The sequence below is a fragment of the Saimiri boliviensis genome, chromosome 4 (genome assembly GCF_048565385.1).
Source record: "Saimiri boliviensis isolate mSaiBol1 chromosome 4, mSaiBol1.pri, whole genome shotgun sequence".
Lineage (NCBI taxonomy): Eukaryota > Metazoa > Chordata > Mammalia > Primates > Cebidae > Saimiri > Saimiri boliviensis.
The window spans coordinates 145,700,624-145,724,204 of NC_133452.1; the positions used below are offsets into that span (position 1 = coordinate 145,700,624).

At 48.6% G+C, this 23,581-nt stretch overlaps 1 protein-coding gene across 11 annotated transcripts in view; it reads left to right on the forward strand.

Moving 5' to 3' along the window:
* The window catches only part of RREB1 (ras responsive element binding protein 1), a 150,910-nt gene extending 131,334 nt beyond the window's left edge, over positions 1-19,576 (forward strand). For 9 of the 11 annotated variants that reach the window (XM_074398415.1, XM_074398413.1, XM_074398417.1 and 6 more), the window contains 3 exons: positions 7,541-7,705; positions 14,099-14,893; positions 16,144-19,576. In XM_074398415.1, the coding sequence (XP_074254516.1) occupies positions 7,541-7,705; positions 14,099-14,893; positions 16,144-16,601 (1,418 nt within the window). In that variant the 3' untranslated portion in view covers positions 16,602-19,576. The other 2 variants (XM_003927375.4, XM_074398418.1) reach the window with 2 other exon arrangements.
* The last annotated feature ends 4,005 nt before the right edge of the window (positions 19,577-23,581 follow it).

The following is a 23,581-nucleotide window of genomic DNA, read 5'->3' on the forward strand; positions in this document are numbered from 1 at the left end:
TGGTTGTAGAATGTTTTAAAATTTTTGTTTATACTACAGTTGTAAGCTTTTCTGAGAAACGTCTCTCAGAAGTGCCTGGCGCTGGTCCCAAGTGAAGCAGGGAAAACATCTCCTGCTTCCTGAGCCCTTCTTCCCTGGCCCCCTACGACTGCTCTGTGGAGCCCATCGACCTGTCCATCCCCAAGAATTCACACCCAAGTGTGAAAAAATTCTGATTTCTAAGTGACAGACTTAAATTGTCAAAATGATACCTCAAAAGTATTTTCTTTTTTCTTTTTTTTTAGATAAAAGACAAGGTCTCACTATATTGCTGTGACCTCAAACTCCTGGGCTCAAGCAGTTTTCTTGCCTGTGCCTCCCAAAGTGCTGGGATTACAGGCATGAGCCCCACATCTGGTCCCAGAAGTATTTTTCTTTTTTTGAGACAGAATCTCGCTCTGTCCACCCAGATTGGAGTGTGGTGGCACGATCTCGGCTCACTGCAACCTCTACCTCCTGGTTCAAGCAATTTTCCCTGCCTCAGCCTCCCAAGTCGCTGGGATTACAGGCATGCCCCACCATGCCCAACTAATTTTTGTATTTTTGATGGCGTTTCACTATATTGGCCAGGCTGGTCTCGAACTCTTGACCTCAGGTGATCTGCCCGTCTCAGCCTCTCAAAGTGCTGGGATTACAGGCATGAGCCACCACACCTGGCCTGCCCAAAAGTGTTTTTCAAATGTCAGTTTCTAGAAGTTGGTTTTTAAAGAGAAGTTTAGGATATGAATATACTTTAATTTTTTTAATCAGGTACTTCTAGTACAATTCTCATCTGAAATATAATTTTCTGAATTTTCTCAGTGAACAGTCTCAATATTCAATGACTTACGTCATTGAACTACAGGCAAATTAAGTGAGAGCCTTTACCTTTTTGGAGTTTACAACCAAAATATTAATAAATAGGGCCCAAAACCAAATGGTACTGGATTGGCAAATAAAATGCAGAACACCAGTTAAATCTGAATTTCAGATAGACAACAAATAATTTCTAGTGTAAGTATTTTTATGTAGTACTTGGTATATGCTAAAAAAATTATTTGTTTATCCAAAATTCAAATTTAGCTCTGGGCATCCTGGTTTTTTTGTGGTTTTTCTTTTTGCGCTAAATATGGTAACCCAAGGTAGTCAGGAGGTTTATGACAGGATGTTGAGGGTGGGTTGTGGGAATTGGCGTGAGCTGTGCTATGTATCCAATTGGAAACGCATTACATACAGTTGATCATCCCAGGAAGCTTTGGAGAAGCTTGTGAAAGGCTGTTTCTCTTAGATGAGGTGGAACAGCAGGAGGGAGGTCATGGAGTCACCCCTGGATACCTGAACAGTGCAGAACGGAGCCTGGGGAGGGAGAGGAAGCTGGGGGCAGAGAGAGTCGTGACTGGGAGTGATAGGTCTCTCAGAGGCTACCCTGGTCACCAGAGCTTGCCACACAGACAAGCATTTCTTTCTGGTATGGTGGGTCCTCGAATCCAGGGATTAAGGAGTAGCGAGTCAGGAGTGCCTATCCAGGGGGAGGACTCAAGGATAACCAAGATTTCTAGATTGGTAAAGTACATGCCGCCCTTTCAGACCACTGTCTAGTCGAAGCCTGACAGGGAAAGCAACCATTCTAATGAAGACAGCAGTTCAGAAAAGAAAATGCCTCTTCCACAGAAGGTGCCCCTTACAGCAGTCTCTTTTGTTACCCTTTTTGGGTGCCACCTGTTGGTCGCCTACTGAGAGTCTATGGAGAAGTGAGTCTTTCTGTTACCACTTTTCGGAAAGCAGATGGTCTGGATCTGATGATTGGCCTGGCTCCGGCCCTTCCTTGGCCTCCCATCCTCCTCCAGTATTTCCTTTTTTAAGAGTTGTGCCCAGATCTTTGCAGATGCCTGATACGTGTTCCCACCTGTGAATCCAGTCATGATTGCCTGGCTTTGGAATGCCAAAATGTCAGCATTGGCTTAAAATTGAGTAGCATCTGAAACTGAGCAAGAAAGCAGGAGGTCTGTTTGAGATAGGATGGGGTAGATATAAATATAAACATTCTGCCTCTTGTGCCTTCAAAGTTACTGATGACCTCGCTAGATGTGTCTGCTTTGGCCCAGTCCCTGTATACTATGATAATATGTTCTCGGTAGAGCTAGTCTTCATGACAGTCCTATGAGGGTGATGTCATCCACTTGTTGCCGTGAGGAGACTGAGGTTTACTTAAGGACCTAAGCAACTTGCCTGCAGCCATATAGGGAATAAGAGATGGAGCTACTGTTCCAAGCCAGGGCCAGGTTCTGTGCAGCTGCCCTGCCCCCGTCAGGGTGTGTGTGCCCGGTATGTCCTCTGTGTGAAGGCGGAAGGCGGGCAGGGTGCACTTCCGTGCCTCGCTGTGTTTCCACATGTGCACATGCAGAAGATTGGGAAGTAGCTTGAGATAAGGGGGGACGCTGCTGTGGATCAGAATGTTACTAACTAATTTGAGACTTAATGACTACAGGATCGTGTTAGCCACATGCATAGACGCTGTGTGAAGATTGGTGCCCACTGAGCTTCATTACCTTTTTTGCTGTGCTTCACTCTCAGCTTCCAGGGATGTTCTGCGTCACCACCACTAAATCATGTTATATCGAGCACTTGGCTACATCCAGTGTCATGTTAGAGCATTTTTCATTCATTGAGCATTAGAGCTGAAAGCTGCCTAGGAAGTCATCTGATGGGCCTCCTTTCCCCACAGCCCTGATGTTTTTCCTGGTAGGCAGCTCTGGTATCACTCAGAGCCACATGGATCCTTGGCTCCCTAGGCTTCTGTGAGATGCTGTCTCTAAAACTTTGAAAAAAGCCTTAAATGTGCACATGTTAAACATTGACTCTGCAGGCACCCTGCCAACAAAGCTGTTAATCAGGGAAGATGTTTTCTGGGGTATTTTTGTTTTTTCTAATTTTTTGCTTTTGTAGAGACGAGGTCTCTCTGTGTTACCCAGGCTGATCTTGAACTCCTTGGCTTTGCAGAGTGCCGAGATCACAGGTGTGAACCACCGTGCCTGGCCGTTTTGTGTTTTTGAGTATAGTGTTAAAATCTAGCTGCGTTCCAGCCGGAAGCATTGAGCAGCATACGGTTTTGGACTGCATTTAAACGAACTGTCTACACCTTGAATGCCAGCCTCCTCCTACCCACTTAGCAAATTACTATAATACTGTCTCTACTTTGTCTCAAACACATATTCTGCAGTCCACTCAATCCTCAAAGGGGCAGCAAGAAGCAGATCCGGTATTCATTGTCCAGTGAGGGGTGTATCTGCTGGCTGCTGGCAAGGAGCAAGTGGCCTCAACCTTTTCTTGCTCCTGGCTCAGGTTCCAGGAACCTGATGAGGAAGCTGGCATAACTGTCATTTTTCATGCCCCCTGGCACAGTCTCCACAGGCACCTGCCTTTCCTCCTCCTCCCACTCCTCTCCAGCTCTCTCCCAGCCCATAGTTTCCTGCTGATGAGGACAGTTCCTGGTTCCTTACCTTTCTGTACCTAAACATGCCACCTCATAGGAAACAAGAGTGGACTGTTCCTGCCTTTACCCCTCGGGAGCATCTCGTGTGTTTTTAGGCCACAGGTGGAGGAGAGGGTGCCAGAAAACACAGCCAGTCTATTCCAGCCTTTGTCCTCATTTTCTTCCTCCTCCTCTTTGCTCTGGTTCCTTGTCCTGCAGTGATGGGCTTGGGACCATGGGATGTCCGTTCTGGGCTTCCTGGCTTGCTCACATTCTCACTGGTGCTTTGAGTGCCTTTTCTGAGCCGGCTTGGACTTCTCCCCCAACACCACCTCCTCCCTGCTCCTACCTGGCAGTGAGGGTCAGAGCTTCAGTCAGTGAGTGGTCCAAACATGCACGTGGAAAGCACCTGGGACACCACTTGTATTTGGCTACTTTGAGCTTTCTTAAAAGACAGCTTTGGCCATTTTTACCCAGTCCTGTGTGCACTTCTGCCAAACACAGAGAGAAAAATCCCCAAAGAAAGATGCCTTCACAAAGGGGTAGAGGAGCGATGGAGAGAAGCTGGGCAACTGAGGCTGTCATCTTGTTAACAGAAAGAAAAGCAACTGTAAGGTGGTCTGTGCTAGTTAGACCCTACCTTTTTAACCTTGATTGTCTTGGAAAAATGAACGGAAGCATTTTCAGTTCTGTTTTCTTGATCATCTCGGTGGCCAAGGGCCCAGCCTCCTCATCAAACTGTTCTCACTGCTCACTCTTCTCTTGCCCCAATGCCCTTCTTCATTTCTTGACTGTTCTGGGAGAGTAAATACTGGCCAGTTTTTTGTTTTTGTTTTATTGGGATTTTTTTTTTTTTTTTTTTTTTTTTTTTTTTTTTTTTTTTTTTGAGACGGGGTCTTGCTCTGTCACCCAGGCACCTCAGCTAGGGTACAGTGGTGTGATCACAGCTCACTGCAGCCTTGAACTCTTGGCTGAGTTCAAATGATCCTCCTGCCTCAGCCCCCCAAGTAGCTGGGACTGCAAGTGCACACCCCCCCTGCGTAGCTAATTTTTTAAATTTTTTGTAGAGACAGGGTCTCACTATGTTGCCATGAAATCCTGGGCTCAAGCAATTCATCTCCCTTGGCCTCCCAAAGTGCTGGGATTATAGACATGAGCCACTCTGCCCAGCTGGCTGATGATTTAAATACTCATGTTGGGGGTTACGGAATGCTGAAGGTCCTGAGTGTGCAGATAACGCCCTGTGGTTACAGGTGCTTTTACAAATACCCCTCCTAAAGCAGTCATTCGTGGCAACTACCAAATAAAATCATTTGCTACTTGCCATATAGATGACTGGCCAACAAGTGTTTTTGAAACCTGTGTTATAAAATACCAAAAGGGCCCATGTTTTCCTGCATCCCTACGATCCAGAGAGCCCACTGCTATTAAAAAGTCGATTTAACACAGTGAAATGTGAGCTTTTAATGACTCGTGTGAGTTGTCATGTCATTTTGGGAACCTTCATAATTTGATGCAATACTTTGGCATCATGGATTGTCTTCTGAATTTAGCAGTAATAGGGACCTTCTCATGGGGACATCAGCCTGGCAGTCCTAACCGACTGTAAAGGTGACGCACTCACTAATGTGGAAATTACAGAGTAAACCATGAGTGTAGCCGATCATTTTCTTTGAAATTAAGATTCCTGTCATAGTAGCTTCTTGTTTTCCTCTTCTCAATCTGGCCAGACTCAGAGAAGCAGCAATGTTGCCTTTTGACAATAAAAAGTTAAAAGTACTTCATTTTCACTTGAAATTATTAGATACTGTGCTCAATTTTAAATGGAAAACAAGAATGATTTTTTTCTTTTTATTCTATTTTTGAGACAGAGTCTCTCTGTCACCCAGGCTAGAGTGCAGTGGCACAATCTCCACTCACTACGTATCTGCCTCCAGGCTCAAGCAGTCCTCGCATCTCAGCCTCCCAAGTAGCTGGGATTACAGGTGTGCACCACCATGCCTCGCTAATGTTCGTATTTTTAGTAGAGATGGGGGTTTCACTGTGTTGGCCAGGCTGGTCTTGAACTCCTGGCCTCAATTGATCCGCCTACTTTAGCCTCCCACAACGTTGGGATTACAGGCATGAGCCGCAATGCATAACGGCAAGAAGTGATTTGGAGGAAGGTGCACCATAAACATGGTAACTACAACTATTCATACTTTGTTTAAAAATGTGAATATTTTAAAAATAAATTTAGCAGAAAACACCTACAAAATGATATGAGGAGACCCTGAAAGCAGTCAGTGGGTTCTCCATTTCTGTTTAGGGCGCCTTGTGGAGCTCCTCAGAAGCATGCAGGCTGGGGTTTCTGGGTTTCTGATTCTGCCCTTTGTGGTCTTCGATTGTTGCAAGTATCTTTTTTGTTAAAAGCTCCCAAGGAGGTTTGTAAGCATCGTCTAAAAGGGCCTTTCAGCTCGGGAGGAAATCACTGTCCCCTGTCTCTGATTATTACTCCTGATGTGAAATTGTGGCCATGCTGTCATGGGCACAGTGCCAGGCCCACACCTTCAGGCTCTGTATGAAAGGTGCCCCCCTGGAGTCATGAGACACAGCAGTGCCTGTCAAGGCTAGTCCGTCCTTCCCCTGGGAAAACACATGGCCCCTTCTGACTGGTCTCCAGGTGCCAGGCCCTTGCTGTGCATTTGCAGGGGGGTGCATGGCCTTGGGCACCTGCACTAGTTCAGACTTCTATCGACATTAAACGAACACCGGAGGCCCCTGTGATCTGTGTTTCCAGGGAGCTGTGTTTAATTGTGGCAATCCCAAGGTTATGAGACAAAAGTACTGGGCCCCAGCTCTGGAGTCACGTTGGTTAACACATAAAACCTTTCACCCTGTAACATTAGCAACTGGGACCTTGAACTCTAGCAACTTGGGAGAAAGGGAGGAATTGACTGATACACAAATGATGCACCACCGACTTCATCTCCTGAAGGCTCCTGATCCCTTGCCTGTTCCTCTCTTTTCCTCTCCTCTCCTCCTCCGTTTTCCCTTGTGCTTGCTTTCTCCGTCACATGCATCCACACAAACTTAGGACAAGTTGCAGAGGAGCCTGGATTACGTTTTGAAACATGATGTTTATATAGCACAGAGGATTCCAAGGAAAAGGATAGGGTAGGCAGACTGAAGCAGGAGGGGACTGTGCGTCTCACAGTGGCTCACCTATCTGTGCATTTGGGATGGGTTTCGGGGCGAGGCAGGGCTGTCAGTGTGTCGTCTTCACATGCGTATCTGTTGAGTGAAGCACATGATGTAATGCAGACATAGTTATGTATTGGTCACTCATTTGCAACCATGCTTGGGGCAGGGGGAACAAAGAGCCTTTAGTGTAATGAGAAGACCTCCTGACTTGCCAGCTAGGATCACAGTGACCTTGAGCAGAGGTCACTGCAGGAGGTCTCGGCAAGTCAGACAGGAGTTGTCCTGGAAGTCAGAACTCACTGCTGCTATTCTCCTGTGGGAGGGACACAGCCAGCAAGGCCGGGAAGGGGGACTGGCCACCCTGACCGGCAGTTCTCCCTGACTTCTCTTCATGGGCCCCCCAGAGATACGCCGGAGCTCCCCATTGGATTTCCTAACATCCATATTACAGTGTCCTTGCCACACTAGAACTTGTTAGAGGTCGTCTCGCTCTTTGTGGTGGAACATAGGTGTTTTCTTGCCGTGCTCTAAAATCTCTTTATTCGCTTTTATTTTTTCATGTCATTATTTAATATTTTAATAGACCATTATTTTACTTTAAATGTATCTACTTCAGTTTCATTTCTTTTAGTATTTTGATGACAAAAACTTATATTCCATTCCACTTAGGAAAAGGGAGAATAGTCATTTTAGTCATTGATGTTCTCTCTCTTTTTTTTTTTTAATGTGCTTTGTTAATTTTCTTAAAAGGAAGGGGTGGAGGAGGGGGGAACAACTGCCAGTGATCCCAGAGAATAAACAAAAGCGACTTTTCTTTTCCATTGCAGTAGAAAGCCAGATAAATATATATTTTTTTTCCTGCCTCAGGTCAGAAACCCTTCCCTTGTCAAAAATGCGATGCCTTCTTTTCTACCAAATCTAACTGTGAACGCCACCAGTTGCGCAAACACGGAGTTACCACCTGTTCCCTGAGAAGAAACGGGCTTATCCCCCAGTCAAAAGAGAGTGATGTTGGATCCCATGATAGCACAGGTAGTGCCGCCAGGTGAACCAGAACCCAGAGAGAGGGAGAGAGAGGAGTTCAGTTAGGAGTTGTAGCAAACTCCGGTCCAAGCTGTGGGGCTGCTTGTTCACGTCTTCGTAGGAATCGGAGCCCACAGCCTACTAATAGAAAGGTGGGCCCTAGTGACGATTGGGAGGGAGTGTGACTTCTGGGTCAGATCACCTAGACATACAGCAGGAAACAGTGACAGTGCCCCTCGGTGACTCTCAGGGCTGCTAGGGAAGATCTCTCACCCTCCTGGCAGAAGAGGCCTTTGTTCTCGATGTTGGGAGGTGGGATATATGGGAAGGCCTGCAACTTGAGCCCTGGGTATGAACTCAGCTAAAGGGGATATGAAACCTTAAAGGTTAGGGGAGCCCTAGCCTCTTCAGCCTCCTTGGGAGCAGGCCTGGGCTTTCTGGGATATCAGGGTATTGGAGGAACTTAGGGGTGCTGAGCCCTTGACTGGGAGGGGCACGGAGGGATGTGGGGTTCTTCTTTTCAATAACTCTCTTCCTGGTATAAAACTGTGTCCTTGTTTGAAAAAGCACTGTGCATGTCCTTTCTTTAATCACATCTCTGCTTGACCTGAATCCGGGTATTATTCTCCTGTGCTGATGTGTGCTTCCTCCCTGCAGCACCCAAAGAGCAATTAACGGCTGCCTGATACGTCTCCCGCCACGTTTTTTCCCTTACAGTTTCTGAACTTACTCATGTCCTCTATCAGTACACTCCATCCGCTTGGACTGCTGGGGTTCTCCATCCTCACCCCCAAGAGCAAACAAAACAAAAACCAGCCTGCTGCAGGCCACTTAGACACCCCGCCAGTTGGCACTGGTTCGTAACAGGGACAGCATCTTGGTGCTCAGTCCAGTTCTGCAGGTCTTGAAAATCTGACACTACCTCATGGCTGCAAAGAGATCACCCAGCTGTGTTTTTCTAGGGTTGTCATTGCATCCTGTGACTTCTGTTCCTCAGACTAGGGTGAAGATGGGGTACCCTCTAGTTGGGAGGCATGCCTGCCTCAGGAGTCAGTGTAGACAGAGGGTTGGGCATTAATCTCAGCCCCCTTGTCCTTACCTTAGTAACAGGGATGCAGGCTGCCTCTGAAGCGGAGAGGCCAACCTTTGCCCCTCCCTGCGCCTCCCACTGAGCCCTAGTGAAACCAACTGTGAGTGCCCTTGACTGCTTGGCTGCCAGTCTAGATCAGACCCTCTAAAGGTACGAAAATGTAAGCTGGTTTGCTTAATGCTTCCCCAGCTTCCACTTCCACGTAACTCACCAGGATCTTTGAGTGAAGACAGACATGGGTGTGCACGGAATCTTCCCCTAACTCGGACCCCCGTGAGCCAAAGATGGCCTGCAGTATAGCCCACGGGAAGTGCACACCAGTGCTGACAGGCATGTGTTTGCTGCAGACCAGCCTGTTAATGTTTAACCATCGGCCACCACATTAGTCTGGAACATATTCTTTGAGTCTGGTTTAGAAAGCAGCCTTGTGATCTTCCCATAGTGGTCCCACAGTAGGGAAAGCAGCTGGTAACTGAAGGAGTTGAGAGGGAGCCCTTGGGTTTCCGTGTTTACAAATAAGGCTTAGTAACTCCGTGCTGGGTGCATTTTGCATTCAGCTTCTCTGTCATAAGGGAAGAACAAAGGCTGGGGCTCCTGCTGACATGTGCAGACACAAAGCTGAGTCGAAATATATGGCCTTAGCTTCGGTTCAGCACCAAGTATATAAGTTTGCAGTCGTTAAGTTTTGTTTTCCAAATCTCAGCAAAGCTTTTTCCCACCTCCACCCCACCTCGGAAGTTATATCGTTTTTCTTGAAGGGACAAAGCCTCTAGAAAAAGAAAAGTCAGTGAAAGTTGTAATGTGAAACCAGCAAAGAGAAAGTGTTTGGTTTAGTTGTGGTCACAGTCCATGGTTAGAACGGGACTGAGATCTAAGTGGGAGAGAAGAAGGGAGGTGAGGGAGGCAGAATTTAGTGATTTCAAGGAGGATTTAAAAAACCAGGTGAGCTTGATGGGCATGAGGTGAAGGCGTCATTCTGGGCTACCCCCCACATGAAGTTAAAAAAGTAAGGCTTTGAAAGAAGACCACTTAAAAAAAAAAAAAAATGACCAAGGAAGTCCTTGAGGGGTTTTCTAGGCTTATATGCCCAGGTGGCATTTTTCTTAAAGTTCCTAAACATGTTTTATAATGTAGATCTGACTTTTTTTTTGAGATGGTGGCACAATCTCAGCTCACTGCAACCTCCACCTCCTGGGTTCAAGCGATTCTCCTGCCTCAGGGCTCCCGAGTAGCTGGGACTACAGGTACACGCCACCACACCCAGCTACTTTTTTTGTGTTTTTAGTAGAGACGGGGTTTCACCTTGTTTGCTAGGATGATCTTGAGCGCTTGACCTTGTGATTCGCTTGCCTCGGCTCCCAAAGTGCTGGGATTACAGGTGTGAGCCATCGCACCTGGCCCATGGTCTGACTTTTTTCAGTCACGTAAGGTCTTTCATGAAAATGTTCTCCACATATTCCCCCAAAAGAATGCTAAAAATGCCACAGTGGGGGCAGTTCTGCCTTAAAGATCTATTTTGAATATTCATATTTCAACTGAAATTCTTCATTCACTGTCCTGGACAGAAAGGCACCCTGGCCCCTTCGGCCCTTGACGATATCCCTTGGTCCTTCCTCCAGTGATGCCTCATCTTTGCGTTCCTAGGCACCTACATAGGGCTGTTTTTAATCCATATAAACATGAAAGTGTTTAAACTCTCCCTTAATGGTGGCCACCTTTACCAGCTCAGAAGTCGCATGGACTGCACCTCAGGAAACCCTCTCAGCCCTCGAATGCTTTGGATGGAGTGCAGACACAGTGGCTTCCCCCACAGAGGTACCCCTGCCAGGTCAGATAATTAATTAGGTTGGTAGTCTCATCGGTTGAGGCACATGGAATTTTTAGGAAGCACTAGGGATGCCTCCGCTGTCCTGTAGGAGGAGCTGCAGGTTTATTATCTACCAGGATTCCTTCTGCTTCGTCTAGCTGTTTTCTCAGTTGTTGAACAACACAAACCGAGGGACTGATAGAGAGAGGAGAGAACTGTGTATTTTTAAGGTAGCATTGCTTATAAAAAGTCATCAGCTCAGCTACCTGCATTTGGGAGGCTGGGTGTTGAGAGTGGGGATTATAAAGCACCTGGCCTTAATAGGTTGGCTATTCATGCTATGTGAAAGGGTGCAGTTTTTTGTTCATGAGAATCACGGATAAAAATCAGTCATTGCTTAGAATGTGAAGGGCACAGCCTACCCTGCTAAAACACTCCCCCTAGTGGGAGTTTGGTAGAATACAATCAAGCCCGTGTCAAAGGGAGTTGGCTTTTCATTGTACTCCAGGTGATCTCTCTCCATTATCCATGCAAAGGAAGGGCCCAAGAGCAGGAAGAATTTAATCTTAGTATATTTATTTGGGTTTGGTTTCAATTTTTATTTTAATTTTTTTACAAGGTTTATCATCTTAAATATGTTCTATGCAGTTAAAATAATGCATGTTATTTGCTGAAAGAAAAAAATTTAATAGAAGTAGTCTAGGATATACTGGGACAAAGAGGAAGTAACCAGTGATTAAATCTTCTTTTAAAAATTACCAGCTGGGTGTGGTGGCTCATGTCTGTAATCCGAGAACTTTGGGAGGCCGAGGCGGGTGGATCACCTAAGGTCTGGAGTTTGAGACCAGCCTGGCCAACATGGTGAAACCCTGGTCCACTAAACATAAAAAAGTTAGCCAGGACTGGTGGTTCACCCCTGTAATCCCAGCTGCTTGGGAAGCTACGGCAGGAAAATTACTTGAACCAGGGAGGCGGAGGTTATAGTGAGCCAAGATCTCACCACTGTTCTCCAGCCTGGGTGACAGAGCAATACTCCATCTCGGGGAAAAAAAAAAAAAAAAAATTGCCTAAAAAGTCCAGGCATGGTTGCTAATGCCTATAACCTCAGCACTTTGGGAAGCCAAGGCAGGAGGATCCCTTGAGCCCAGGAGTTTGAGAGCAGCCTGGGCCAATATAGGGAGACCCAGACTCTAGGGAGGGACACTACCCACAACGCCACCAAACAAATTGAGCATTTTGTATTTAGAATATTATTCTAGAGTTTATACCAGTATCCATTCTATAGATGCTCTCTGTTGAAATGATTCAAGAAAATGAACTTCTAGTTTTTCCTTGGCATGTGACCCAGATATTGGTGTGCGTATCTCAGGAGTCATATATTTAAGGTTTTGGATAATTTTCCAGAATCATTTCTTCTTTAAAATTTTATATTCATGGCCAGGCGCGGCGGCTCACGCCTATAATGCTAGCACTTTGGGAGGCCAAAATGGGTGGATCACCTAGGTCAGCAGTTCGAGACCAGCCTGGCTAAAATGGTGAAACCCCATCTGTACTAAAAATACAAAAAATAGTTGGGCGTGGTGGCAGACGCCTATAATCCTAGCTACTCGAGAGTCTGAGGCAGGAAAATCACTTGAACCCTGGTGGGTAGAGGTTGCAGTGAGCCAAGATCACACCATTGCATTCCAGCCTGGACAAAAGAGCGAAACTATGTAAAAAAAAAAAAAATCATACCATAATTATTTCCTTCTGAAATCTGTTTGAGATACCCAAACAGTGGCTGCCAAAAAGTGCAGACAGTGTAAAACTAATGAGGTGAAATGCTGTAAGTGGATGCATTGTGCAGATGGTTGTGGGTAAGCCTAAAGCCCCAACAGGTGTGAACAGTAGGTAGTATCTACTCAGACTTCAGGAGAGGACAGGACAGCTCCTTATCCCACCCCCCCGACTGCCTTGATGGCGTATAATTGAGCATGCGACATTGAGGAGGAGCGATGGATGCAGGTTGACATTGTAGTTATGCCTGATCACTTTAAGTGGGAATCCAGGTTAAGTGGGTGACTCTGCTGGCTCAAGGACTGCAATCACATCTGGGCTTTTGAGGGAGGGGCATCTTGTCCTTGTTCTACGAAACAATGACTTTCATCCACCTGATTCTCAAAGGAACTTCTGAATCCCTGCAGTAATAAATCAGACAGTGGCCGGGTGCAGTGGCTTACACCTGTAATCCCAGCACTTTGGGAGGTGGAGGTGGGCAGATCACGAGCTCAGGAGTTTGAGACTAGCTTGGTCAACATGATTAAACCCTGTCTCTACTAAAAAATACAAAAATTAGCTGAGATGGTGGGTGGGCGCCTGTAATCCCAGCCACTCGGGAGGCTGAGGTAGGAGAATCACTTGAACCCGGGAGGGGGAAGTTGTGGTGAGCAGAGATCACATCATTGCATGCCAGCCTGGGCAACAAGGTGAAACTCCATCTTGAAAAACAAATAAATAAATAAATCAGACATAGGATCTGCAGCTAAATAGGTAGGTCCCACCAGCTTCTGATGCACTGTCGTAGCACATAACTTTAAGAAGTTATTAAGTCCTATTTCAACCTTAGTTGACACTTTCATGTCTTGAATGTTGCAACTGTCATCCTGTAAGAGGATGATTGAAAATTAGTGGGCTAGCCATATTGAGTTTTCCTGAGGGGAATGGACAGATAAGAACAAATCAAGAGATAGGAAGTCTGGGTGGGTGAGATGCCTGGTACCCAGAACCCCTTGTGTTCACAGGCATTGACAGTCCACTCCCCTCCCTGTGTGCTACTGCCAAGCCTGGCATCAGGAGTGCCCTTCCTTTGAAAGGTTTCCACCACTCCTGGGAGGCTGACAGCTGGGAAGCCTACAGGCTTGCCTGCGCCCCTTTGGGCCTCTGCAGCCTCGGCCTGGAGATGAGCATCAGGCAAGAGTGTGTGTGTCATACACACAGAATACAGGCTTGGCGTGGCTTCCTGAGTTTCAGAGACCATGCTTTGGAGGATTGGGGGTGGGGTGGGCCTGTGTATGTTGCATGTTTGTATGATCTCTTTGCACTGGAAAAATAACTTATAACTCAGCTTCCTCAACTTCCCTAGTGCTGCGAGTCTCTGGAATGCATCCCTCTCCTATCTCGTAGCCCCTGTCTGCCCTGCCTGAGTCACTCACACCTTCCTGGGGGTGGGGGCAGTGGAAGCCAGGGGTTCAGAGGCACAGCCAGCCCTGCAAACACAACAGAGGTGATGTGGGGGCTGGTTTTTTTCTTTTCTTTTTTTTTTTTTTTTTGGCCTTTCTTACGTTCCCAGGGTCATCTTGGCCCTCCTAGGGGATGTAACGGGTGGTGAGGATTTGGGCTGAAAAAAGTCCTCACTGGTTTGGGGTTCAGGCTGCCGGCATGGGTCTAGCCCATCCCGGCGGCGCCCCTGGCACAGGTGTACCTGGTGGTGCCCCTCTGAGCCCTCCCTGCTGTGCTTGCCCTGCAGACAGCCAGTCGGATGCGGAGACAGCGGCCGCCGTGAGCGAAGTGCTAGACCTCACCTCGCATGACAGAGAGCAGCCTTCGGAGGGCGCCACTGAACTCCACCATGACACAGGGGATGCCCCTGCGGAGCAGGCTAAGGTGGAAACGGCCTCCCCTGTGCAGCAGGAAGAGCAGGGGCCCAGGGAGAGCCATGAGCCGGAGGAAGCGCGTGGCACCGAGAGCACCGGTGACGCCGATGGCGCAGAGGAGGACGCGGCCAGCAACCAGAGCCTGGACCTGGACTTCGCCAGCAAGTTCATGGACTTCAAGCTGGCCGAGGGCGAGGGAGAGGCGAGCGCCGAGGGTGCGGCCGCACAGGAGCAGAAGCTCGCCTGCGACACCTGTGGGAAGAGCTTCAAGTTCCTGGGCACTCTGAGCCGCCATCGGAAAGCGCACGGCCGCCAGGAGCCCAAGGACGAGAAGGGCGAAGGAGCCAGCACTGCGGAGGAGGGGCCCCAGCCCGCCCCTGAGCAGGAGGAAAAGGCCCCCGAGACCCCTGTGGGGGTGGTAGAGTCGGCCCCAGGTGCCGAGGAGGCCCCGGTAGAAAAGCCCTCGGAGGAGACTGAGGGCCCCTCCGACGGGGAGGGCGCGGCTGAGAAGAGGTCCTGGGAGAAGAGCGATGATGACAAGAAACCAAAGACAGACATCCCCAAAAGCGTGGCCAGCAAGGCAGACAAGAGGAAGAAGGTCTGCAGCGTGTGCAACAAGCGGTTCTGGTCGCTGCAGGACCTGACCCGGCATATGCGCTCCCACACAGGTAACCAGGGCAGGCCAGGGCCCCAGCCCAGCAAGAGGAGGCAAGTGGGGCACCTCCGTCCTGGGAGCTCCCCTGAAACGGTGCCGGAGGCCACCGAGAGGATGTTTGCTTACATTGCAGGTGTGCCGTTTTGAGTCCCTGAACTAGGAGTTTTAAGGAATTGCTCTCTTAGCCCTTGAAGACCGTACAGCCTCTTACAGCCAGGCAGGAGGTGACTTCCCCGTTGTGTTTTTGAGAGGGCTGTGATCCATCTCTTAGCTCTGCTGAGCCTCTGTCTTCCCATCCGTAGAGTGAGGTGAGAGCTGCCCTGTTTCATAGAGGTGTCTAGGAGAGGGTGCTTGTGCTGGGCATTTGGGGCCACTTGGCCCTGTGTAGTCCTGTGGCCTGGTAGACAGGCACTGCCCCAGGCTACTGTGGGGCAGACACTGTGGGTGATCCATTAGGGTCAGGAGGGCCTTTCTTAGCCATGCAGCCCAGCTGAGGTGACCGGGACAGGACCCTTAGCCACTGCCCTTCACACTGCTCCTCGAGCTCACCCACCCCCTGCAGGGTGGAGCTGCAGACCCCAGAGCAGGGGTGGTCACTTTGGCACAAAGACCTGGATACGCTCATAAAGTCAAGAGACACGCCCTTTTTTCTTCCAAATAACCCCAGTCCCTCCTCTCAGCCGCAGCTTCCCTCCCTGTCACAGTCATAGCCCACAGTGAACACATGTCCCCCAGCCCAGCTCTGCCCAGGGTCCTTGGCTCTCAGATGTGGGTTATTCCTGGGCTCCCAACAAGTCTGGTGGGCCCTACTGCCCTGAGTCTGGCATGTGATCCATCAGGAAAGCCCCTCCTGCACCACATCACAATGCAGAGGGTACCTGGGGCTTCGGACTTAGGTGCTGCTGTCCACGCAGAGCCCTAGGAGGGGTCCCTGCTAGATTCCTTCCCAGGCTCCGGTCGAGGCCAGCCTGCACATCGCCTGAGGGTTCTGCTTCTAGACTCAGGTTTTCTGGATGAATATGTAGAGTGCCTGGATTGAGAGAGGAATCAGAAGGAACGTCTCAAACTGAGAGCTCGAACCAGCAAACAGTGCTTGTCCATCCTCAGTTTGCTGGTTCAAGTAAGAGGCCTCTGGCTGAGTAGGAAGGAGTCCTGGCCCCCTGCACACAGCCCGGGAGCCTCATTCTTCCTGTGCAGAGTAGGGTGTGGTGGGCACTGGTGCCTTTTGGTTAATGGACATAATTTCTTTCTTCGTTGTTTTAGGGGAACGGCCATACAAATGTCAGACCTGCGAGCGAACCTTCACCTTGAAGCACAGCCTGGTTCGCCACCAGCGGATCCACCAGAAAGCCAGGCATGCCAAACACCATGGGAAGGACAGTGACAAAGACGAGCGGGGTGAGGAGGACAGCGAGAATGAGTCCACCCACAGTGGCAACAACCCCATCTCGGAGAATGAAGCTGAGCTGGCTCCCAATACCAGCAACCACGTGGCCGTCACCCGGAACCGGAAGGAGGGCTTGGCCAATGCCACCAAGGACAGCAGCCACAGGGAGGAGAAGGTCACAGCAGGGCGGGCATCCGAGCCTGGCCAGGGTGACCTTAACCCAGAGAGCCCCGCGGCCCTGGGGCAGGACCTGCTGGAGCCCTGCAGCAAGAGGCCCGCCCACCCCATCCTGGCCACAGCTGACGGTGCCTCGCAGCTCCTGGGGATGGAGTGACAGCCTCAGTCCCCCTCAGCACAGACAAAAGCCAGCAGAGCAAAGCGTCCCAAGTCTATACTTCATGGGGCTTCCTCAGTGCCCTTAGGCTGTTGGGGATTAAGAGAGAGTGAGTGCGAGAGACAAGCAGGAGTGTGGCCGCCGCTCAGTGCCACAGCCTTACTGCAGCCTGCGTGGGAGGCCCCAGCCCCTGCCGATCCCAGTGCCTTCACTACTTACCGGATCCCTCCATATCATCATGGGTGTTATATTTTTCCAAAAATGACTTCTTAAGACATACATTGTAATGAATTGTCTGGAGAGGACCTCTTCATTTGAGCATTAGCGTTATTTTGTGTTGGTGTGTGTGAGCTTGTTCTTGTGAATCTGATAGCACCGTTTGTTCTGTGAGCTGGAAACAGAAGGAAAAAAAAACATACCCTTGGGTACCCATAGCCAATAACTGGAAGACAATGATGTGAATTTCATGTAAATGACCAGAGGAGAGATGGCTAAGATGATAATTTCTCAAATAGACATTTTCCTTTTTTCCTGTGTGCTTCATCGTGGAGTTGTCATCTGGTCCTTGGTATTACAGGATGTGGTCGATGAAGGTTTCCAATATGGTTTCAAGCCAAAACCAGGAAAGAGTCTAGCTTCAGCCTCCTGTCCGTTTCCACTCTGTCAGCATTAGACATGGTCACTGTTCAAGTTTCAAGACATCCGTTCTTAACTACAGAGAAGAGTTACTCCCCTGGCAACTTAACCTATGGAAAACAAGCACGGATGGCATATATTTGATTGTCCCCTTTCCCTTTCAGTATATGTATTATTAATATTATTAATATTATTAGTTCATCAGTTTGCTGGTCTCTGCAGTCAGCAGTATCAAATGGGCAATATTTGTCCTGGGAGACCTGTGCCGCACCCAGGTCCCCGAGTAAACGTGTGCCTGCGGCTGTGGTTGGCACCTTCGGGTGGTAGCTCTTCTACTGTACTGAGACAAGCCTTTCTTCTGTCACTGCAGAATTTGGCCATGAGCAGTCTTCCCAAGCATGGCCCAGGAGCAGCTCAGAGAGGGTGGAGTGAGGATGTGTGTATCCAGGGAACGGGCATCGAGAAGCCAGGGTTGTGCCCGGAGCACTGCAGAGATGGCTTTGGAGAAAGCAAAGCAGTGACCCAGTGACCAGGCACGTTACTCATGAGCGAGGTATTCCCAGTCTTCCCGCTAAGCCCAATCCAAGCCTTCCCCGGCTGTGCTACTGTCATTTGCAAAGCGAGGAAATACTACTACTGGTAATAAAACTACACATGCAAGATGTCAGACGAGAAATAGGTTTATATTTACCTTCCTGTGATGTGGGGTTGGTGCTTGAAGATAAATGTGCTGTTTCTAAATAGCCCAAACCCCTGGGTGCAAAAAAGCAGGATTCTTTTTACTCATGAGCATCCTATGCAGGCAATAGACTTCCTTTACTGTCGCTGCCCGCAGGGAGGAGAATATAGCCCGCTGCAACTGAGCTTCTGGTTTCTCAGCCGAGACCTCGGGGCAGGGGGAGCCCAGTCAGCCTGCTGCCCGGAACTCCTGGCTTGCTGCAGTGCGTGGAGCCTCTTGCCTTCCCCTGGGGAGGCACCCCTGCGCCCTAGCTGCCTTCCCCGGGCCTTCTCTGGCCCCACATGCTCCTCCTTTTCTTAGACTTGTTCTCACAGAAACATGCACGCCCCTTCTCTCCACCACCTCACCGATTTCTGAAATCCAACCTCCCAGACTTCAAAGGAAGATAGATATTCTTGAGATAATGAAAAGTGATATCTTTGCATATGAAAGGAAAAAAGGTTTCGGTATATATGACTTTTAACTGTATTAGGGTTGTATGAACCAGTTTAAAAACAAGGTTTTATTTAATGTAGAGATGAATGCAAATCAGAACCAATGATTTCTTGGTCTACTTAGTTAAAACCAGTTCATACATCCCTTAGGCTTTTTTTTTTTTTATTATTATTACAGTTATTGTTATTTTTGTTATTATTATTTGGGGTTTCTTGTGTTTTTTCTTTGCGACTCTCCACACTAAACTCGCAATATTGTGGGGAGAAGCTGTGACTAAACTCTACGCTGCGGTGAGATGTAGCAGTAATCAGCTCCCAGCGACGTGTGTAGCCGGGGCTGCCGCTCGCAATAATCACTATTGATTTAAAGCTTTACTTAGCCATGATCTGTACCCTCATAGTCAATAAGGTCTTGCCACATTAGTGAGGTGGAGAAACGTATTATTTGTTTGTTGTTTTTGCCCTCCCACCGCCCCCCAATATTAAACTGTGAAATTTGTGATTTGTTTAAACTCTGGGTGAATCATAGCTTAGTTTGCATGTCCAGCTAATTTGTTTCTATACATTTTGTTTGATTCTCTTTCTCCTTCTCTCAGGGCTTTTACAAAAAAATATATATATATGGATCTTCTGAAAAGTTTTTTGAGGTGCAAGTTTTTTCTTTTTTTTTCTTTTTTTTTTTTTTTCTCATTGATTAATGGACATGATGCTGAGATTCAATCACTACATGAAACACCTGGCTGTGAAAACAAAAGAAAACCCAGAGGGCTGTTTTCCAGGCACCGCTGGGGAAGCTACGTAACAGTCGGATGCAAGTTTCGGAAAGATTCACCATACCGTTCTGACCCTCTGTTCGTCTCTTTCCTCTCCTCTTTCTTCAGAAGGAAATTGATCCTAGTGATTTCAGCCCATGCATTAAACAGGAAACAATAATTTGTAGAATTCATATTTTTCTAAAGGGAACTTAAAAACTGCTGCTACATGTTATGTACAAAACTGGTTTATGCCACATGAACAGAGAATCACAAGTTTGGTTTTGGTACTTTTTGTTCCTCTTTATATTCAGTTGTATAGAACTTCCAAATTCAGAATGAGAAGAAAGCTGTTCTGTATCAAACCATCTAAGCAATAAATGCTATATTTTAAAAGCGGCAGATTGCCGGTCACGTGGCCGTCCTGTGATTTGCTGTGATCCCATCCCCAGACCCACAGCCCACTTGGGGCAGGTCACGGGTGTGCAGTGCCATTGAGGGAGTCGCAGGTGCACAGGAAAGCTCTGTCACCCAGGCAGTGTTTTTAAAAAGTGCTGGAGGCGGGGGCAGTGGCTCTTGCCTATAATCCCAGCACTTTGAGAGACCAAGACAGGAAAATCACTTGAAACCAGAAGTTCAAGACTAGCCTGGGCAAAATAGTGAGACCCCCATCTCTACAAAAAAAATTTAAGAACTAGATGAGCAGGCCGGGCGCGGTGGCTCAAGCCTGTAATCCCAGCACTTTGGGAGGCTGAGGCGGGTGGATCACAAGGTCAAGAGATCAAAACCATCCTGGTCAACATGGTGAAACCCCGTCTCTACTAAAAATACAAAAAATTAGCCGGGCATGGTGGCGTGTGCCTGTAATCCCAGCTACTCAGGAGGCTGAGGCAGGAGAATTGCCTGAACCCAGGAGGCGGAGGTTGCAGTGAGCCGAGATCGCGCCATTGCGTTCCAGCCTGGGTAACAAGAGCGAAACTCCATCTCAAAAAAAAAAAAAAAAACACTAGCCGGGCGCGGTGGCTCAAACCTGTAATCCCAGCACTTTGGGAGGCCAAGGCCGGTGGATCACGAGGTCAAGAGATCGAGACCATCCTGGTCAACATGGTGAAACCCCGTCTCTACTAAAAACAGAAAAAATTAGCTGGGCATGGTGGCGTGTGCCTGTAATCCCAGCTACTCAGGAGGCTGAGGCATGAGAATCACTTGAACCCAGGAGGCAGAGGTTTCAGTGAGCCAAGATCACGCCACTGCACTCCAGCCTGGGCAACAGAGCGGTACTCTGTCTCAAAAAAAAAAAAAAAAAAAAAAGCCCTGAAAGAAGTTTTGTGAGTAATGCTAAAATGCATTGAATGCACTGTACCACAGCCGCTAAGTGCCAGCTCACTGTAGGACCAGAGCTGTGGCTGTGGTCCTTAAACTTCTTCAGGCCCCTCTGTTGAAATATGGAGAATTTAACACATATTTATATGTGGGAGCTTGGTGGATCTGCATGCCTGCGTGGGCAGTGGCAGGTGGAAATGGATAAGTGGATCTCGAACCTCAGGTCCTCCAGCCTGAAGACATAGCCATCCACCTGCCCCTGTGTTAGAGACACAGGGTAGAGAAGTGGCCACGAGCTATGTCGCTGGGACAAGCTGGCTGGTAGGAAAATCTCGGCTCGGCTTCTTGGGGCTGGTGAATGGACTTGTGCATCAATTTCCCCATCCCTAAGAAGGGGACAGCATTCGTACCTGCTTCATGGGCATTGTGTGGATTCCATGAGTTAATTACACAAGGTGCATGTCAGGGCTCTCACTACTGTTTCTACAGAGTCTTCTCATAGGATTGCTTCGTTGGTTGCCTGAGGAGGTAGTTGGTACAATTTCCACCACACAAATTCATGGCACAGTGCAGGGAACAGCCAGAGGAGGGCCTTGTGGGAGATCACCAAGATGCAGGCACTGTCCTCAAACCCCAGAAAGTCCTGCCACCTTCTACCTGGCCTCCTCTGGCTCTGTAATTCCACTACCTTCCTGCTCAGCCTCTGGCCTCTGCATAGCCCCAGGACTCTGCCTTGGCCTTGGTGCTTATCCAACATCCCCACCCTGCACCAGAGCTTCCTCCACTGGAGGAGGGCACGGGGCAAGGGATAGGGGAGCTGGCGCCACAGACTAGCACCTAGGATGAGGCCTAGCCCCTTGCTACCTTGCTGCTCAGAGTGTGGTCTGAAGACCCAAAGCATCAGCATCCCTGGGAGCTTGTTAGAAATGGCAACCTCGGCAGGAGGCTGAGATAGGAGAATTGCCTGAACCCAGGAGGCGGAGGTTGCGGTGAGCCGAGATCGCGCCATTGCACTCCAGCCTGGGTAACAAGCGCGAAACTCCGTCTCAAAAAAAAAAAAAAGAATGGCAACCTCGGGTTGACCTGGTGCAGTGGTGCACGCCTGTGGTCCCAGCACTTGGGGAAGTTGAGGCAAGAGAGTCGCTTGAGCCCAGGAGTTAAAGGCTGCGGTGAGCTATGATTGCACTCCAGCCTGATCGACAGAGCAAGATCACATCTTTACAAAAATAATTTAAAATAAATAAATAAATAAAAATAAATGAGAACCTCTGGCCCACCCAGACCTGCTGAGTCAGAATCCGAATTTGAACAAGAGCCACAGTGGATGTGTGCACACATTAAAGTTTGAGAAGCTCCAGTCTAGACCCCAAAGCTTGGTTCAGAATAAGGTGGACCCAGCAGCCGGCTGCAGAGGTGGCTGTGGATTCTCCCTGCCGAAAACAGACTCCATCTCAGAAGGAGCGGGCAGAGCCCAGACGTGGCTTTAGAGTTTGCTGATCCTGGCCTTCCAGAGGCTCCTTCCACAGTCCCTACTCCAGACCCAGCTGCTGCCTAAACCCGAGTGCCCCAAAAGTCTTGTCTGGGGTTTCTGCTTGTTTGCTATCCTTGTAGATTCCAAAGGCTACTTTGAAAGAGCCAAGGAGCCAGCGGCCACTGGCTAACAGCACCAGCTGCCTGCTTGCCTGTCCTGGCGCCAAGCCTTGGGCCTGGAGTGCTCAGGCCTCTCCCCTTCATAACCACCTCCCTGAGGAGGCCAGGATCAAGGGAGGATGACTGAGCTTATTTTAAGCTTGTAATTGAAGGTTGCTCTTTAACAACAACAAGAGTCCCCTCCAATTCTAGGCTGCCGGAGTCAGTGTCCTAAATAAGAAACAAGTGGTCACTTCTTTCCCATTTTACTTTTAGGGGAAGGAAGCCACAGCCCAATGGGAAGTGACATCCCTGGCCCTTGCTGTTCGCCACCTCAAGCCTCGCCTGGCTGTCAGGGCCGGAATTAATGTCCCCATGGTGGCATCTGTTTCCCAGGCTGTGGGGCCAGCAAGGGGCTCAGCTGCTCCCCAGCCCCGCCTTCCTCCACGGATCTGATATGACCCTTTTACGGGAATTTACATAAAAGTAACGCCTTGCTCAGTGTGGAAAATTTAGGAGCTGCGGGAAAATACAAAGAAAAGGAAGTCATCTCGCTTCTCAAACACCGTTTTAACTCGGTGAGTGTTGCTTTCATTGGGCCTCACTTTTCCCTTCCTCATTCTCAGATGCGTTTGTATAGGATTTTGCACACTGCAGCGTTTTCCTGCGGTTTTTGTTTCTTGTCTTCACCCAAGTTCAGTGAGCTGTGAAGAAAAAAATCCTTATTCCTTCAGAGCAGGGATGAGCATTGAAATAATTTGCCCAGGTCAGCTGGCTATTGAATGCTCGTGTTGGGATGAAATTCTCCACCAGAAAAATCCTAAAACAAAAGCCCCCGAGTATGGGTGGTGTGTGTCCTCCACTGAAAGGGGAGTTACTGAAAACTAGGAATGCGTGGCCCCTAGGAAACAAGGAACTGATTCGATTTGGCACATATATATTTGGCACACATATTCCCAGGGTCACTGAGTAAATTCCCAACTGTTCCCGTTCTCTTTTGCTACATAACAAAGAACACCAAAACTTTGGGTGTTCTTTGGATTTGGTGGGTTGGGCAGGGCTCTGCAGGGATGGCTCATCTGTGCTCCGTGAGACATTAGCTGGTGTAGAGCCTCCAAGACCATTTTTTCTCATTCATATCAAGTGCCTCTGTGTGGGCAACCCACCCACCAAAAGAGAATTCTCTGTTGCTTGTTAAAATTTGCATTTCAGGCTGGGTGCAGTGGCTTACATTTGTGCTCCCAGCACTTTGGGAGGCCAAGGTAGGTGGATCACCTGAGGTCAGGAGTTCAAGACCAGCTTGGCCATCATGGTGAAACTTCGTCTCTACTAAAAATACAAAAATCAGGTGGGCATGGTGGCAGGCATCAGTAATCCCAGCTACTTGGGAGGCTGAGGCAGGAGAATTGCTTAAACTTGGGAGGCAGAGGTTACTATGAGCTGAGATGGCATCACTGCATCTGCCTG